This window comes from Sceloporus undulatus, chromosome 2, assembly GCF_019175285.1.
Source record: "Sceloporus undulatus isolate JIND9_A2432 ecotype Alabama chromosome 2, SceUnd_v1.1, whole genome shotgun sequence".
NCBI lineage: Eukaryota > Metazoa > Chordata > Lepidosauria > Squamata > Phrynosomatidae > Sceloporus > Sceloporus undulatus.
In genome coordinates, this window is record NC_056523.1 from 182,269,933 (window position 1) to 182,288,834 (window position 18,902).

Here is an 18,902-nt window from a genome sequence, read left to right on the forward strand (position 1 = left end):
TAGAGACTTTTTGTGTCAGAACAGAGCCAGAGTTGGTACCACTTGTTGCAGATTGAGAGACAGACACTATTACAAAACCAAAGGGAAGAGGTGCCTCCTTGTCAGCATTTTGAAGGTAGTGACCGAAAGACGAAGCCAGTGACTTGGGAACTCACAAAGCAAGCAAAGATGACCCGTTTAATAAAAGAAGCAAGATTCACATGTGTGGCAAGGGGAGGGCAGGAAGTCCAGAATTGCAGTCCAGATATGTAAAACTGTGTCAACAATTCAGGGATGCACGACATAGAAAATGCTAATTCCAAGTGGGTGGACCTCTCACTCATACAGGCTGCAGCCAGATGCTGCCAACACTTTAGCTGGGATGTGATTTAATTACTAATGTTAATAATGGTATAGAGCAGGGGATGGGGGAACCTGTAGCTCTACTGATGCTGTTTGACTGCAAATCACATAAGCTCCAGTCAGCATGGTCAATGTTCAGGGATGATAGGAGTTGAAGCCCAATGATACCTGGGGAGACATAGGTTCTCCCACACCCCTTGCCTTAGAGAAGGGCCTCATTTCAGATGAGGGCTTCAGTTTAAAGCAGAAACTTTCTGAAACACCGCGAGAGTGTCTTCCATTCTTTATCTAGGCTGTCTTCAGCTCCATTGTATCAAGATGGAAACAGCTTGTTTACTAGTGGATAAAAGGGAAAAATACCACTTGCATGTCATGTATGAAGAGGAAGAATAGGCTGGTATTTCAAGCAGTCATTACCATGTAACAAAGAGCGACTCTTATATCCTTAGAAAACAAGTATACATACTTTCTGTGTGTGATACCATTTGGAGGTTACACACACATTAGTGAGGCCTGTAGGTGGTTTTAAGGGAGGAAAACCTGTCGCTTGCCCCCCAGAAGGCACTGCTGGATGGCACTACTCCCAACAGGGAGGCAATTGAGCTAGAAAGGGATGTCAGAAAGGATAAAAAGGCCCTGTCATTGGTTGAGCCTTCCCAGAACTTGCAGGGGGAAGGATTACTAGAGCATGGATGACTTAAAGATGAGGCCTGTAACTGGAATTGGAAAAATCGCAACTGCCAGGGCCTTGCCCTTGAATAACAGGGAGACTTCCACAGCCAGGCACCCATTTGTAACTGAGGAGGGCCCAGTTGTGTGGATGCTGGCATGAACTAAGGCATATTTCTACCCTTTACCAGCAGTCTCCAGCCTCATTTCCTTGTGATGCATGCTAGAAAAAGCTGTGGATTTTCCTGTAGGCACTATGCCACTGTTCTAGCAGGGATCATCGTAAGGTTTTGAAAACAGTACAGGTTGAGTCTCTCTTATCCAGAATGCCAAAATTCAAAATATTCCCAAATCTGAAATGGTCCACATGCGTGGCTAAGATAGTGACACTTTTCCTTTCTGATGGTTCACTGTATTCAACTTTGTTTCATGCACAAAATTATTAAAAATATTGTGCATAAAATTACCTTCAGGCAATATGTATAAGGTGTATATGAAACATAAATGAACTTTATGTTTAGACATCTCCAAGTTGTTTTATGTATCCAAAATCTGAAAAACTCTTGAAATCCAAAACACTTATAGTCCGAAATATTTTGGATATGGGATAACCTGTACATGGCTATGAACAAGCCACCTCAAGGTATAGGAAATGGGGGGGGGGGGAGTTTTAGTCAGTAGTCTAGTTCTTTCCCACAGCAGATGAAACTTGCTTTCTCAGTTGTACTGTAGCATACTACAAGTGGAGGCTCACATGATGAATTGCTTTTCCACACTATAAACACCAACATATATATTTAAAAAGTAGCATGGCAGAGAATGTTAAACCATAATTCTTCTCTGCCATTGTGTTTAAGCAAAGAATTATTTTTGATATTCAGTCTTGTGAACCCCACCTGCAATCTAAAATGGTACAACTTCAGGTGTTCTCAATGCATTTGTTTGGAAGAACTGGGCCACTGGTAAAGAGGTATAACCCACAGGTTCTGCCAGTTCTGATTTTAAAAACAACAACAACTTTCTACTGCTCTAGGCTGAATCACAGTCTTCTCTACATCTGTATCCTGACGCCTAACCCCCAAATTGAACGAATAATTCCCTCCCCCTATTGGCCTTGGGCCATTACAATTATGTTTCTTACCAAAAAAAAAAAAAAAAAAAGCATTACAAACATCTGACCAGCAATTGAAATCTTAAAAAAAGAAAAGAAAAGCACAATCATTTAAAAAACAGAGAGAAGGAAAGAAAACAGCTGTGAGATATTCCATCAGGTAGGCACGAGCCCTGTCTTCAGATGCATCCTCTGTCCCAGAAGTTGATCATCACCTATGGATGAACAAAAATAACAAAAATATAAGGAGTGTCTGCACTAGCCTTTTTCAAAATGACCTCTGAAGCCTATTACTTTTAAAGCTGAGCTTGATTTATTTAAGATGTATTATTGACAAGGGCCGAGGTCCTAGATCCTCTACTTAAGTATACATACTTAATTAGGTAGCTTAGTTATTTAGTATATAGTAGTTAAGTATACTTAACTAAAAAGCATTTCCTAGCCCGACTCCCCCAATCTTGTCCTACTGGGCAGCAGTTTTGGCAAATAATGGAGGTCTGTTTTCCTATCAGTCGGGACACAGCATATCTGATGTTTCCACTATGCTGCATTCTGACTAATAGGAGAACAGACTTCCATCATTTACAATGGCTGCTGCCCAGTCCACCATGATGGGGGGGGGGGATGTTCACAATCATGGCAATAATGCCACAATTGTGACTACAAAGGGACCATGAGTATGGATCAATAATTTTAAGGTATGCATCTGTAACTGGAATTCCAGTTGCATCCTGTCTTGGAAATACTGAGTGAGAGGTTGAACTTGATGAGTTGCAGGATTCCTTCCAACTCTTTTCATAAGCAGAGCGGGAATCATTTGTCCTCCAGTTGTTGTTGAACTGAAGCACCCAGTATTCCTCACTACTGACTGCTAGGGTTGGCTAGGGCTGCTGGAAGGTACAGTTCAACAAATTTGGAAGGCCACATAAACTTTCCCCCGCACCTCCATTCTAATATCTACAGTCAATTGTTAGTCCCAACTAGAATTCACCCATTCATTCAGTGCAACTTACATTTACCATGTTCTCATCGATTCAGTGGGTCTGCTCCAGCTGGGCTTAACAACTGGGTGTAGGCCCAAGAGTTTATGTGTTTTATTCATGCATATGTTTCCTACCACTTTCGTATTTGTTTGAAAACGTTCTGCCCATTGAAATGCTATCTCTTGGTAATCAAAAACATCAAAGACCTGTTAGAAAAGTACATTATAAAGGCGAAAAAGATGTAGAAACAGGCAATTCCAATGATCAAGGGGTTGGAACGCCCCTCAGGGAATGGCTAAAATGTGTGGGACTATTTAGCTCAGAAAAGAAGAACAGCGAAAATACAACAGAGAGTTCTGAAATCATGGTATGGAAAAAGGCACTCCTTTTCTCGCACACCATAGTCTACTGTTAGGGGAAAGAGGCAATAAAGCAGGGTGTGTGTGTGGGAGTCACTTATTGAAAGTGTCTGGCAATAGATTCCGGGCAGATAAAGTCATTTTTCATAAGCAACACAGAATGAAATTCAAACCTCACAAGATCTGTTAACATGCAAATCAATGCAGGATAGCTCTGTCAGTGACTATTGTCCATGAATGTTAAATGGACCCTTAAAAGCTCCAGAGTATTCTTCCAAGTCAGAGACAGGGAACAAACATATGGCACACCAGATGTTGTTGGACTGCATCTCCTATGATCCCATTGCATCTGCTGACTAGGGTGGGTGATAGGTGAGGGCCCACAGCATCTGGAGTGCTCCAGCTTGCTCTAAGCAACAGCAACATTCATCTGGATACCAGTCACATATGGGGTGAGGGGAGGAGAGATGGGTCAAGGAGAGACAGACTAGAAGACGGCTGTCATTTTCAGTGCTCTGCTGTGGGTTCAGCTGCTGTTGGAAACCAGATGTTAGACAAACCTTCTGCCTGACCCAGTAGGACTTGGCTAGACATCATCTATGGAGGAGCAGGAATGGGGGTGTCTCGAAGGAGCACTGAAAATGCCACCTACAGGGCTGGCACTACTTCCTTCTTTGTCAGGGGTGTACTCTGGAGATCCAAAGCCTGCCTCATAGAATCAGAGTTGGAAGAGAACACACATGCCTCATGTGCCACATTCCTCTGACTGCTGGAGCACTGACACACTGGGGGTGGACTTACACATCTTACAAAGATGGAAACCTATCCACAACTACAGGATTGCACCCTTCTCAATATATATAAAATGGAGCGGGAGAGACAGACACTGATTGAGTATTCAAATTGCCCAGTTGAAGATATTCCCATCCCCCCCCCCCCGTGCATGAGTGGGCTGTCACTGATCCCTGTGCCATAGTGACCAGATATCTTAACTGCAAAGGAGGACAAGGCACCACAAAATTTAGGATGTTCAAAAAAGTGTAGGACATTACCAAATAAAAGCCAAAAACACTAATATAAATATAAATTCATAGCAAGTACATTTTCATGCCTCTTAATCTTGCTCAAAATAGAGAACATTTTAAAATTCCTCTTGGACAGGAGGTTGAAATGTAGGACATGTCCTGGAAAAGGAAGGCATCTGATCACCCTGTCCCTGTGCAGGCTGCCTGCAGGCAATGAGCAGAGACATCTATTCTGGCACTGCCGCTGAGGAAGGCCTAATGCATTTTTGAGTAAGAGAATGCGCAGGGTTGCACACGCAAGTAAGCACTGCTTGTACGCAGGAGTATGGAGAAGGGTAGTGGGTGGGCTTCTGACCCAAGCCTGCCTCTATCTTGGGTGAGCCTTTCTTCTCTGAGGCCAATTTTGTCCCTTCATTCCAGATGAAGGTTGCAGTGCAAAAGAATGTCGCTTTCAGCTTTCATTAAGCTTGGGCTTGAGTGAAGCATTTGAACTTTCCCGTTGACCAGTTTGATTTTAGTCAAACTAATCTAAGCTGAAAGGAGAACTAATTGAAGTCACAGTGAGACTTCATAATCCTTTGTCCACCAAGGGAAATAGATACTCATTGCACTGACTCTCACTCTCTCCCCCTACATCCAACACCTACACACATCATATCAGGCTTTACAGCTACAGCTGACCGCATTGTATCAGTGATGATACCCACAGTCCTTGTGAACATGGTGTGATACAGTACATTCACATATGCAATAACACCTGAATCTGAGCATAGTCCTTCAACCCATTTTCATTTTGATCTTGAAAACATCATAGAAATGGCTGATTCCCAGGGAAGCCACTGGGTGCCATCTTCCAGAAATTGTCAAATAAATACTGATTTTCTTGAGATCTTTTCATATGCATAAACAACTCAAATATTGGGTTTTTAAAAAAATATTTAGGTGGAAACAAGGGAGAAGAAGGGAAAGGGAAAGAGAACTTCTCTAACTGCTATCTATTAATTCCTACATTAAGATGTAAATGGCCTTTATAAAACAGATAATCTGCACTGCATCACTGGTCTGCCTCATTTCCCAGCAGAGGAGTCAAATTAGACTTTGAAGTACAAGACTCAAATGGAAAAAAAATATTATGTCAGGAATCTCCAATAAGGAGATTCCTCCAGAATCCATTTTTAGCTGCTCCCACAAGTCTTCCTCAAGGACTTCTCCTACCCCTTCCAGCCCAAACTCTCCTTTTTCCACCCATGCCATTGATTGATTAATTGATTGATTGCAATTATATCCCACCTTTCTCTCAAAATGGGTTCTAAGGTACCCTACAAGAATATAAAAAAGGTCAAACTAAAGCATTAATTTACAAAAGTTAAAAATGAAATAAACATCAAAATGATTAAAAACATGATTAAAGAGCTAAAACACTAAAACAATTGAAACATATTTAAAAGTTTCAATAAAAGATTTACACACACACTACCTCACACACTGCAACTCCATAACTGAAGATTCAAAACCCCACTTAAATAAAAACATCTTCACCTGGAGCAGAAAAACAGGAAGGAGGGGGCCAGTTGGATCTCCTATAGAAGGGAGTTCCAGAGTCTGGGATCAGCCATGAAGAAGGCTCTCTCCTGAGTCTTCACTAATTGCACCTGTGAAGGTGGTGGGATTCAGAGAAAGACTTCCCCTGTAGATATTAGAACTCACTCTGGCTTATATAAGGTCTTTTAGTGGCTGCAGGGAGGCCAAGAGGTAACTCAACAAAGACAATCACTACTGGCTATGTTCCTATAGCTGGTGTGCTATGATAGCATTATCTTCTGGGATCTCTGGAGATGCTCTGGTAAATCCTGAAGAATGCCTGCTTTATTATGCGTCAGCTATCACAACACAGCCAGTGATGACCATCCTTGCTTAACAGCCCCTTGCTTCCCACCCACATGGCCATATAATGGTGATGGAAGTGAGAAGGGAAGACAGCTGAGCAGGGACTCATTGATGTCAACCTAGCTATGCCAAGGTGGTGATGGTAGTGAGGACAGCTGAGCATGGATCATTGTCACTTGCTGTGTCTACTTTATGACAAAGTCTGGATCCAATCAAACGGTTGAACGGACACCAAAGAGGTGAATGTTCTCAAAGGATGAGATCCTATGTGTGTGCATAGCTCTGCAGGTGCAGTTCCATGTCCTCTTACTGTTTGGCAGCTGTCAAGACCTGGAGGTGGTCCCCCTCCTGCTGTTTACTGGTAAGGAGGTGGGAGATGGTTTAGAAGAGCAAAGAGAAGCAGCTGATCCCACCTCAGCCAAAGGGAAAACTGAGGATGTGCATCTTCATGATCTGAACTGCCTCTCTTTCTTTTGGTAAGAAGGAACAGCAGCAGCTTCCTGACCCCAATTTGATAACTGCCAAGTGTGGGAGGATTTTGCATGGAGTTCAAAGGGGAGAAAATAGCACCCCATCCAAAAGGGAACTCTGCGCCCCATCCAAAAAGGGACTTCTCTGTGTGTGAATTGCACTTTTTGTTCTGGTGTGCCTCCAAGACATTTTTGCCTAAAGGCAAATCTATCACAGGGTCTTCTTGGCAAGTTTCTTCACAAGGAGTTTGCCATTGCCATCTCTGAGTCTGAGAGAGTATGACTAACCCAGGGTCACCTAGTGGGTTTTTATGGTGAAGAGGAAATTTGAATTCTGGTCTCTAGAGTCATAGTCCCACACTCAAACCTCTACACCACACTCATTTGTGTAAGTCACTAATAGGATGCTAGCCCAAATGTGTTCTTTGGTGGAGGGGGGGGGGGGCACGCATTGAGATTTTTACCCCATAAACCTTAATGTAAACCCCAAAGAGATGAACGTTTGGCATAGCCTAAGACCTAAGGCCCTTTCATACAATATATTACCCTATGCAGAAATTAAGCTCTAGGGGTGGGGAACACCTTGGTGCTGTGACTTGGAGAATGGGTACCATATGCTCCCAGAAAGCTGAGCTGTTTCCTTTTGACTGTCATCCCTTGCCCACCCTTACGTGCACCATGGTACGTACTCCTTGGCTAGCCTTTCCTTCCCCTCCGGTGGTATATGGACTCCTTGTTTGTCTGAGGACAATCCTGATCTTGCATTTCCAGCTCTTTCTGCTCCACATGCTCCAGGGGCTCTTCCTTCTGCACAAAACAATGAACAAAAAGTCTATTAGGAAATAAGCAGGTACTGTATGTGTGTATGAGAGAGAGAGAGACAATGAAATGACAACACTGGCAGGCGCTCCTAGAGTAAGCTGAAAGAAAACCAATCAAAATAGTGCCCCAGAGATATCTCTCCAAAACTGGGTCACCGAAGAACAGTCGAAACCAAATGAGATTCATGGTTACATATAAGTCCCACTATGTTTATGCACAGATAGGCTCTGAACTTGTCGTAATTGCTTAAGAAGGATTGGGGGGGGGGTTATACTAATGAGTGGAATGCTAAACCTATTGTGCCATGACAATCATAATCCTCTCTTCACCCCAATCCATAGAGCCAGCATTTAACCAGAACTCTAGCTTTCCACCCTCCCACCTCATTTATGCTAATAGCAGAGGCAGCTTCAGGCATTCACTCCTTTCTGCCCACAAAGCTGTATGTTCCTTTGGAGGAAGAGAGAATTCTCCAAGATCTCCATGTGTGCACTGGAATCTCTGCACCTACAAATAGTCTTGAGCATGTCTAATGATTGGCAATGGGATCACAAATAAAGCAGAAACTCCATGCGAGACACAGCCAGGCTGTGATGGCTGATGGACGGCTTCCATATCAATGAAGTGGAGAATCCAAACTAGGGCTGCATCTACACTGCAGAATTACCACTTTAACTGCCATGGCTCAATGTTATCAAATTCGGAGATTTGGTGCCACAATAAACTGCAAGTGGTGTCAAACAGCTCTAATTTTGCAGTATGGCGGCATCCCAAGTTCCACCTAAACATATATTAAAGTACTTTCCAAGTTTCTGAATGAAAGTTAGGGATGGGGCTCAGCCCTCCCTTAAAGCATATACTAAATTTCTGAGCATATTTACTGCCTCACTGACACAGGAACCACCTACTGCACTGCAACAGTGATGAGAAGGCTGTGACTTTCCAGAGGTTGCTGGATTCCACCTTTGATAAGCCACAACTAAAGTGGCCTATTATCAAGGATGATGGGGTATGTAATCCAAAAACATTTGAAAGGCCACAGGTTCCCTCCTGGTTCTCTAGTATATCAGGCTGGTATTCAAAGTGCTTATGCTAGATACAACATTTGAGGCCAAAGCCCTCCCAAGGTGTTTTATCAAAGAGAATTAGCTTCACATATATAGCAAGATAATTTAGCTTCCTACACACAGCAGGGCCATGATGCTGGCAGATGATTTGCAATTATGTTTCTTAAGGATAAAAGCTTCAATGGTTGGATGTTTTGAGCTCTGGAAAAATCCGCCAGTATTATGAGAGTGGTTTATTAAATGGTGATTGCTAGGAAAGGAGCAAATAGGATATCATAGCTTTCATTTCAAATTCAAATACAGGTTGAGTATTCCTAAGCAGGAATTCCAAAAATCCAAAATACTCCAAAACTCCAAATTGTCAGATTGTGACACCCTTGCTTTCAATGTACACAAACTTTGTTTTCATACATAAAAATATTTAAAATATTATGTATAAAATTATCTCCAGGCTAAGTATATAATGTGTATATGAAACATAAATGAGCTTCATGTTTAGACTTGGGTCCCATCTCCAAGATATTCCATGATGTATATACAAATATTCCAAAATAAATAAACGAACAAATAAATAAATCTGAAATCCAAAACACATCTGGTTCAGAGCATTTTGGATAAGAGAGACTCAATTTGTACTTGATCAGCACCTATGACTTTGCTGTCTAACATCAATCTTAGCTATTTCCCTATCGATCTGGCACAACAGAGAATACATAAACAGATACATACATAGGGATGTATATACACCAACTTTATATAACCATACTTTTTTAAATAAAGAAAAATATATACAAATATTCCTGAGGAAGTGGAAGACATGTGAATAGACCTGGATCAGTGCATGGAGAGCAGGCGACTTAAAGGCAGGCGACTTAAAGAGCCAAGAAGAATCAAGAATGTGCAAGTGGACAAGTGCAGACAGGGAAAAGCTATACAGCAAGCCACAGACATAAAATGGGACATGGTTTGTGTAATGTTTGAGACTCACATAGAAAACATTGCTGCAGATGTTAGATATATTAAGGTAACCCTCTGAAGAAACCTGCCAAGAAAACCCTGTGATAGGTGCGCCTTAGGGTCAGAACTGAGTTAAAGGCATGTAAAAACAAATAGTTATGTATGCAATGTGAAGTACATGTTGTAAGGTAAGGATCTGTTGTAAGGGGTGAGAGAGTGGAATGCTGGGAGTGTGTGGTATTTGGCTGAATGTTTGAGGTGGGTGTATGGCAGCTGATGGGGTGAAAGTGGAGTCTTGTCAAGATCAGGAATTAGTGAGATGGAGGGGTTTGAGAAGTTAGGAGAGTGAGGCGGGTTACATACCGCCATGAAAGTACACGCAGAGCGCGTACTAGGGTTAGGGAGGTGTGGTGCTTCCGCACCTCCCTAATCCTAATACGTGCTCCGCGCGTAAAAAATCCAGACGGCCGCCGCCATGAGGACGTCACGGCCGCGCTGCCTCTATACAGGGCGGCGCGGGCGTGACGTCCTTGCTCTGCACCAGGGTGCCTAGGGCGCCCTTAGCGCGAACCAGGAAGGAGCTCCGTTTCGGAGCTCCTTCCTGGTTTGCGGCGCCGCTTTGCTTTGCTGGGTGCAGTCTTCAGACGGCTGCGCCCAGCGAAGCAAGGGAGAAAGGGGCCAAGCGGCCCCTTTCTCTCCCTCCCCGCCGCTGCGGGGTGTCCTTGGGGCTTGAAGCCCCAAGGACACCCCTTTTCAGGCTGCGGGGAAGCGGCGTTTTGCTGCTTCCCCGCAGCCTGGAAAGCGGCGGATCGGGGCCTCAGCGGCTGCCATTCTGGCCGCTGAGGCCCTGATACACCAGGGAAAGGGGCGGGTACAGCCCGCCCCAAATAGGGGTTTGTAACCCGCCTGAGTCATGGTCAAAGACAAAGATTAGTTAGATTCAGTGCAGAGGTAGCTAGAATATAAGCAAATAGGAGACAGAGAGATGTGAGCATTGGTCAGGATTTATAGGAAGCAAAAAATATTTGATGTTATGACCAATTTCTGTTTAAAAATCATTTAAAAAAAATACGATATGTCAGGATTTGCAGGTCAGCATGGTAAGTTGTGACTGGATGAAGGTGTAGCAAATGGTAGGCAGGGACGTAGCTAGGATTTTAGGGGGGGGGGTCCAGACTAAGTGCACCGCAGCACCACACACCCTTCATTTTTCTAATGGAAGGGGGGGGGGGCCGGGCCCCCACCACCCCCCCCCCCCCTTGGCTATGTCACTGTGGTAGGTATAACCAGGATAAGGTTAGCCTGCAATTTGGCCAGGTGGCTGCAGTAGCCAATCTGCAGACTATAACTGCTTTGGAAGTCTGCTGGGAGCATGCTGATAATGTTCTCCCTGCTGCTAAAGCATACAGGGATCTGTAGTGCTTTTCATCCTGGTACATGCTGCTGGGAATGGTAATGCTGGTAATGAGTTTGTATGCTGATGTACTAGAAGCTCTGCTATGTTTATTTTTGCTCTTTTGTACTGAGCCATTCTACTAGGTTTTTGCTTCCAGTATTTTATGACTCTGCTGAGTAAAGCTATTTTTTGTTATGTACCTTCAAGACTCTACTATTGTTTTTTACCTCAACATACACCCCAACATTATATACTTTTGCACCTGAGCATACTTTGCAAGGGATATTGGGAAGCTTATTCTTAGACACCCAATGTCTGTAGTGGCAGCAGTTTTAAGTGAAAGTAGTGGTGTCTGGTGGGGGTATAAGATGAATAAAGTCTTATAGAGGAACCATGAGGGTATCTCGGAGATCCTCACACTTGGTGGCTACAGTCATGGGACAGGAGGAGATCCTTATATTGGTAGCAGAGGTGGGGATCAGTGTGTTTCTCACCTCTTGTGTTACCACAGAAACTGCTTTGGGAATTGCCCCCTGAGAGTGCAAGAGAAAAAGTGTGTGTGTAGGGGGAAGAGGCACCAGAACACATACATAAAAGCACCTGCCTACATTTCTCTCCCATCATTTAACCTGCACTGATCTATACACAACACTGTAGGAAAAAAACTCCTGTCAGATTTGTGAAATGAACAGTAACAGCCCATCCAACTCCAAACCTTTTTTGAATTGCACCGACTCTTTGAAAACATCAAAGCTTTGTAGTCCTTGTTAACTGAAATCCAGGACAAAAGGGGGGGGGGGGGAAGACCTCCCAGAGAATCTGGGTTACTGCAAGAGGAACAAATGGACTTCGAAATGTAAAAATGCTACTTTTTGTGTGTTGCTTTGCTGTGCTGCTACATTATTGGGCCAGTTGCTATTGTGCAGAGTCAGCCGAACAATTTTTTTTTGTTTTTGCTGCCCTAAGCAAATTAAAATTTTGCAGTTCCCATTCCATGTCTTATCATAAGCTGAGCAGCATAACAATGCCACATTAAATGATCAAGAGTACTATGAGCTTCTCATTTTCATGTTTTAATCTTGGTAAATGAACTCACACACTATTGTGGTACACACAAGTTACACTGGGCTAATTCCTACCCCCACATCCAAGGGTACCGATAATTATTCAAATCACAATTCTGTCTATAAGCATTCATGGAATGCTTCCAAATTCCACCTCTTTTCTCATCCCTTAACCAGCCTAATAGTGGGTACAACACATTCAGTCAAAATCTGTCAAGTTTCAACAGTAAAAGGGGCAACCTAAGCTTTGATTCTGTTGACGGGGGAAGTGCAGTGTGTGTGTGTGCATGGATTAGATATAACTGTATCATCCCCCCAGCTACCACCCTGATCTCTCACACATAGCTTCTCACACAGAGTGCAATTTCTCTTTGATGTAGTCTCTGTAAAGACATATGAGGCAAGCTAAAGAGGGACTGTGCTTGTTGGCACACTCCTTCTCCCTCTCACATACACACTTTTGACACCCCCACACACTCAGATCGCTATCTCACACCTCTTTCACTCCCACACATCCTCACTTCTTCTCTCAAACACCATACACCCAATGTATTCAGTTTACATACAGTGCCACATTACATTTATGTGTGTGTGCATGTATGTGCCTTCAAGTCACCTGTTGACTCATGGCAACTCCATGAATTTTGTAGGGTTTTCTAAGGCAAGGAGTACTCAGAGGTGGTCTTCCTAGTTCCTTCCTCTGAAATACAGCCCACTCCCAGTAAATTCTGACTTATGGCAACTATATAATGGGGTTTTCTTGGCAAGATTTATTCAGAAGGGGTTTGTCATTGCCTTCCTCTGACAGGGATTTGTCCTTGCTGTCTTCCAAGAGAGTGTGACTTTCCCAAGGTCACCCAGTGGGTTTTCATGACTGAGAAGGGATTTAGACCCTGGCTTCTGGAGTCCTTGTCCAACCACTATGCCATGTTGACTGTTTCTACCCTGGCCTACCCTCCCAAAGCTGCAGGTTTCAGGCCCTTTGGTCCCTACAACTATAAGGAAGTAAGTGGTCTGCTCTTCTGGTTTTTTGCCATGATCACACAACAAAGCCCCAGTTCTCTTAATAATATAAAACAAGAGAAGCCATCTCTCGCTCTTTTTCTCCTCTATGAAAGTCAAAGGGGAGGCTGCAGCTGCTCTAGGCCCATCATCCTATCACGCCATTTAGCAGGACATGCTCGCGCTATGAATATTTGACAAAGGGGCTTGGGCAGAGCTTGTTAAAAAGAAAGTCCTGGATAAATTATTTATCACGACAGAAAGGAATAAAAAATATGCTTCACTCTGGGAACTAAGAGAGAGGGAGGGAGGGAGGGAGGGTGTGTGTGTGTGTCAGGAAACAGCAATGACTATAGCTTAACTTTCTTGTTGTGTGCCTCCCAGTCCTTTCCGACTTATGGTGACATACCTCCAGTCAAATCCAGCCTTGGAGTGAAAGTCTGGTTGTCATTCTTGCCTATAGCCACTAGAGGTGGCTGCTTCCTTTCCTTATTAGCCAGAGAATGCTTTTCTTAAGGGAAGAATGAGCTTGTACTGACAGCTGCTGCAGTGAAGAGAGCGTGTACCACCCGCAGCACTAGGCTATCAAATTTATCCACAGAAGCGAGGTGTTAATACACATGGCCTGGTTACACATGTCTGCCCATGATATTCACTGTCTCAGCTGTCTTTCTATCTATCCATACAAAGAAGCATGCATACATTTGCAATTTCTCAAGATTATTTGGTCTAGTGACATATCAAAACCCTCCTTGATATTTTAGTCCCATCCTGTAGACAAATAGGAAGCGGTCTTACTTCCAATCCATGTCAGTTTTGTCAATATATATGTACAGCTCTGTTCCACCCAGTTTTTGTATCAAATTCCCATTTTTTAAATTTAAAAATCCCTGCATTTCTGTTTTCATAGGAATGCTTATTGTTGAACTTTTTTTTTGATAAAACCTCCCACATATGAATATATTTTCACCAGAATGCTATGTGGCTTTTTACATTACCTAACTTTGCATATATCTAGCTATGTAGCAAAAGTGTTAAGAAACTTGGTTATAGTTGCGAAGGTGCATATCAATGGCAAGGGCACCTGATGCACATCAGGCAGTTTGCTAGCTATGCTACTTAGTAACATAACAGCAACCCTATACTGGGTACAGATGTTGTGAAACTGCACAATAATTGCTGCAGATGTAAGTCTGCTTATGAGGATTCAATGCTCCGACAGGATTCCAGCCAATATCTCTAAGGGCATATTTCTGTATGCATTTTATACTAAAATATGCCATATTAAGTCATAGAATTATACCGTTAGAACGAGCCCATGTACATTTTGCTACATTTTTTTGAGCTGAGAACTGAATCACAAAATTCAAAACAGTTGGAGAGCCAAACATAGGGTAATTATGTTCCAACGCAGACATTAATCTGAAAAATACAGATCAAGATTAAATTCCTCCGACTCCTCTACTATCCCACTGGCATCTTCAAGCAAACCTTTTCTACACCCTTCCCTCATACAAGTGAATGGTTAGTTCTTTAGTTTAGGGGAATATAAAACTCTGGACTTGGGACTGCAGCATGAAGAACAATATATTGCCAACATTCAGAGTGGCTGCCCCAGAGAATAGTTCCCATCACTCTCCCTCTAGTCATCACCCCACTTATTTCATTATTGGCAGCTCCCTAGTAAATCAGGGACTGGTTTGACTCCACTTTATGGGAGATGATGCTCAGAAACAATTCATTCCATAGCCTTGGTCATTTCTTCATTCCAGAGGCCAGACAGAATTTCAACAGAATTGCCCCCTGAAACAACAAGAAACCTCCAAAGCCTTCAAAAACCCTCCAGTTCCACCAGTCTCCTGTGGAAAACCATCTTAAATTATCTCCCCACCCCTGCAGAAGCTTTAATTTTGAGTGACTTTAAACCCTACTAGACTATTCATGAAAACAATTTTCTCTGTGTCAAGATGACCACTCTCTCATCCAGCACAGAAGATCAGGTCCAGAGTGTTCCTGCAATGTAAGTGGGGTCAGATATCATGTTTGACAGATTCATAGTTCTCATGGAGGAGACAAAGACTTGAGCCACTCCTGACAAATCAGCTCCAGCATAGATGCTGAAGTCCTCAGCACCATAATCTGAGGGAACTCCCACACCACCTGAGATCAATGTGACCATAGGTAGCTTTGTTGGTCATACAGCAAAGTACAATGACTTACGAAATCCATACAACACCAGTATCTTTAATGCACAAAATACATGATGTAAGGTTTCAAAGCTCCACTGGCTTCTTCATCAGGCAAAGGTGTTAAAAATCATGTTTCTCTCCCAGAGCCTACATGGCCAAAAGAGAGGAGTGCCCCTACCTCCATGGATATTCCTCTGTACCATTTTAACTGAGAATAACAACTTCTTGACAAAAGGTAGGCTGTGACTCCAACATTGTCATTTTTCTTTCTCCTGTATGATTTTTAACACCTTTGCCTGAAGTTTGTGTCATGTATTTTGTGCATTTTTGTTGACACTATAAAAGTATTGCTGTTTTGTGGAAGCCAATGCAGCTTTGGAAGTTTGTGTCGTGTATTTTGTGCACTTTAATTGACACAATAAAAGTATTGCTGTTTGGAGATTTGGGGTGTTATTGTACTGAGATCGACGTGATTAGCCTAGGAAGGTAAACTGTAGAGCACTGGGATGAGTGATACACCAGCAGAATCACTATTCTATCTTGGGAATCCACTCAGATATATACACTCAAGCCTGGTAGATTGTGGGACTGAGCACCTCATGAGGGGAATGGAATTGCAACATACCACTGCAATTCTGCTTGCTGAACCATCAGGTGTTGCCTACTTTGTAGAGAACTCTGATAAGCAAAGCTAAGCGAGATTAACCCTCCCCTTCCTCAGCTTCATTCAACTAGGTCTACATAACACAAGCCAGGTTGATATACTCATCCAGGATCAAAATCCTAGATGGTTGTTGCTTTCCTGCTGCATCCAGCAGCAGCAGCAGCATTTCATCCAAGGGGAGCTGTTGCTAAGGCTATCCAGGCTAATTGAAATTTTTTTGGTGGGGGAGAGAATGGAGGCCACCAGCTCCACCTTGTTATGGGCTCTTCTCCTTGAAAATCATGCTGCACCAGCTTTGGAACATTACCTGAAATGATATGAATAATTACTTATCCAAAATATGTGTGCATGTGTAAGTTTGGTGGGATTTTCCAAATAAAAAACAAACAATCCTGATGACTTTGGGAAATGTGGTGGCAGCCCTAGCCGACTGCTCCATACTCACGTTCCTCAAGGCCGGAGTGCTCGTCCTGCTGTGACTCCATCTGGGCATGAGCTTGGGCCAAAGGGCAATTCCCAGGACTGTGGCCAGGCTCTGAGTTGGCATGGGGGCAGCAGGGTGGACTGGGAGGTTCCTGGCTTGCAGTGCTGGCATCCTCTTCATCTGCTTGCTGTTTGCAGAGGTGGTGTTCAACCATCATCTGGAGCTCTGAAAGGACAAAGTGGAGATGCAGGGAATAGGTGAAAAGTGAAGAAGGGGGATGCAGGGAATACATGAGAATTATGAACTTTAAGGAAGATCTCTTGTGTGTATTCATTCCATCCATTTAATGAAGTTTCAGAGTAAAAAGCAAGCTGCTATCCCTCTCTAAGCAACTTTCTGCTCTTTACTGCCAGTATTTGATGATGGCTTAGGGAAAGAAAAGTGGGAGGGATATTACTAAAGTGAAATGCACTGGTAGCTGGTTACTAATAGGACAGTGAATCTGTTCTGGCCGTTAGTCCAAACCTTAAAGGAGCTAACAGAGATGAAAAACTCTATCCCCTAGAGTAATGGTTTCCAACCTTTGGTTCTCCACATGTTTTGGACTTCAGTTCTTAAAAGCTCTGACTACTGGTCAAGCTAGCTGGGGCTTCTGGGAGTTGAAGTTCAAAGCACATGGAGGACCAAAAGTTGGGAACCACTGCCCTAGAGAAGTTCAGAACCATGGACGGTTCTTTTAAAGGTCTGATTAATGGATATAAGCAGCTGAGAAGTTGAGAAAATATTGTACAGTATTAGAGCAAGAAGTATGAACAACTAGGTGACACACTTAATTTATGAAAAAAGACATGGACTTGGCATATTTATGTACATTTCAAAAACCCTATAACGGGACATTGATGCTAAAATCTGTATTCTTTACAAAGACAGGACTAGAAGGAAGCCACAAACAGGGTCACAAAATTGATATCATGAACTGAGGATTCCACTTTTGATTTGCTTGTATAAGAATTTTAATTTTGTATTATTTGATATTACTTAATAAAGACTATTTTTTTTTAAAAAAAAAAGGTCTGATTTGTGTTGCTGAAATGAAGTTTGACACCACTGATTTAACTGTAATGGCTCAATGCTATGGAATTCTGGGATTTGTAGTTTTGTGAGATATTTTGCCTTCTCTGTCAGAGAGCTTTGGTGACACAACAAATTACAAATCCCAGGATTCCACAGCGTTGAGCAATGGCAGTTAAAGCGGTGGTGTCAAACAGCATTATTTCTGCAGTGCAGATTAGACCAAAGTCCAGAAGCCAAAATCCCCTAACTATCACTTCTGAATTGGCTGTAGTCTAAAATACTTCACATCTCATGACATGCTTTCTGTCTATTGTCCTTTCCTCCTAGCTCACAGAGAATTATTGACTGTAAACCCTGGTTGTTAGTGGTAGTGCTTGAATCTGTTGCCTGGATGGGTGGCATTTCCCTGTCACTTCAAGTCCAGGTGCTCTGATTTTGCAAACAGGTCCCTCTTGAACTTTTTAGGTTTCTTTCTTTCTCTCTTCTCTTTACTTTTTTTTTAAAATAATTGACCTATATGTATGAACCTCTGAAAGAGATCCTGCAGCCCTGCCCCAGCTTGAGAGATATCAGATCGAGAGCTGCATTTTCCAGTACTGTGAGGCTCTACAGCGCTCTTGGAGGGAATGCAGAGCAACATAAAAGATAGAACATTTCCATGCAAAATTCATGAAGAAAGATTAGTAGAGGGGATGAGGACTGGACAAATGTGAAAAGAGAAATTGGAGAGCAACGAGAGTGTGTGTACAATATGGGAAAGGAAACCACTTACAAAACTGAAAGAGATGTAACAAAAGACTCCCACAGTTTGTTCACACCTTCAGAATAACCATACATAGACTGTCTCCTGTTAAAATGGAGATCAGGGATTACAGGTATGGTCACCTGTGTCAAATAAACCTCTTAGTAGTACAGGAGATATCAGGGAGAAGGTTAGGACTGAGATTCTCTCTTGGATATGCTACTTTTCTACTTGTGAGGATTCTCATCCCAGGCAGCAGTTAGACACATACAACTCCCACCTACAAATCTAAATTGGGGTAGTCCTAATGCAGAATGATTATTTCAGAAGTGTAGATCAGCTCTAAGAGTCAGACATTCCTGATCTCCATCAGAGACAAAGGTTTGTAAAACAAAGTTGGAAGAAACATTTGCCAGAAGCAGTTTATGTACAACTAGGCCAGTTAGGTCTGATTGGGAGTTTTGGAATGGAATGGATTAGATGACCTTTGAAGGTACCTTCCAGCCCTATAATTCTGCAATACCCAATTAGAAATAAATCCTAAGCTCTCTTAATGATCATGCCATTAATCACAGGATGGCACTACTGGGATATTGCCAAGTATGGCGGACAGCAGTGACTCTGTATGTATGTCAGCATGTGATGCATCTCTTTT

At 42.8% G+C, this 18,902-nt stretch overlaps 1 protein-coding gene across 1 annotated transcript in view; it reads right to left on the minus strand.

Moving 5' to 3' along the window:
* Positions 1-163: 163 nt before the first annotated feature.
* The window catches only part of PPP1R1A (protein phosphatase 1 regulatory inhibitor subunit 1A), a 107,042-nt gene continuing 88,303 nt past the window's right edge, over positions 164-18,902 (minus strand). The window contains exons 5-7 of the mRNA XM_042449760.1: positions 16,453-16,656; positions 7,536-7,653; positions 164-2,337 (exon numbers count right to left, since the gene is read on the minus strand). Of these exons, the coding sequence (XP_042305694.1) occupies positions 2,334-2,337; positions 7,536-7,653; positions 16,453-16,656 (326 nt within the window). The 3' untranslated portion in view covers positions 164-2,333. The remainder of the gene's footprint in view (positions 2,338-7,535; positions 7,654-16,452; positions 16,657-18,902) is intronic.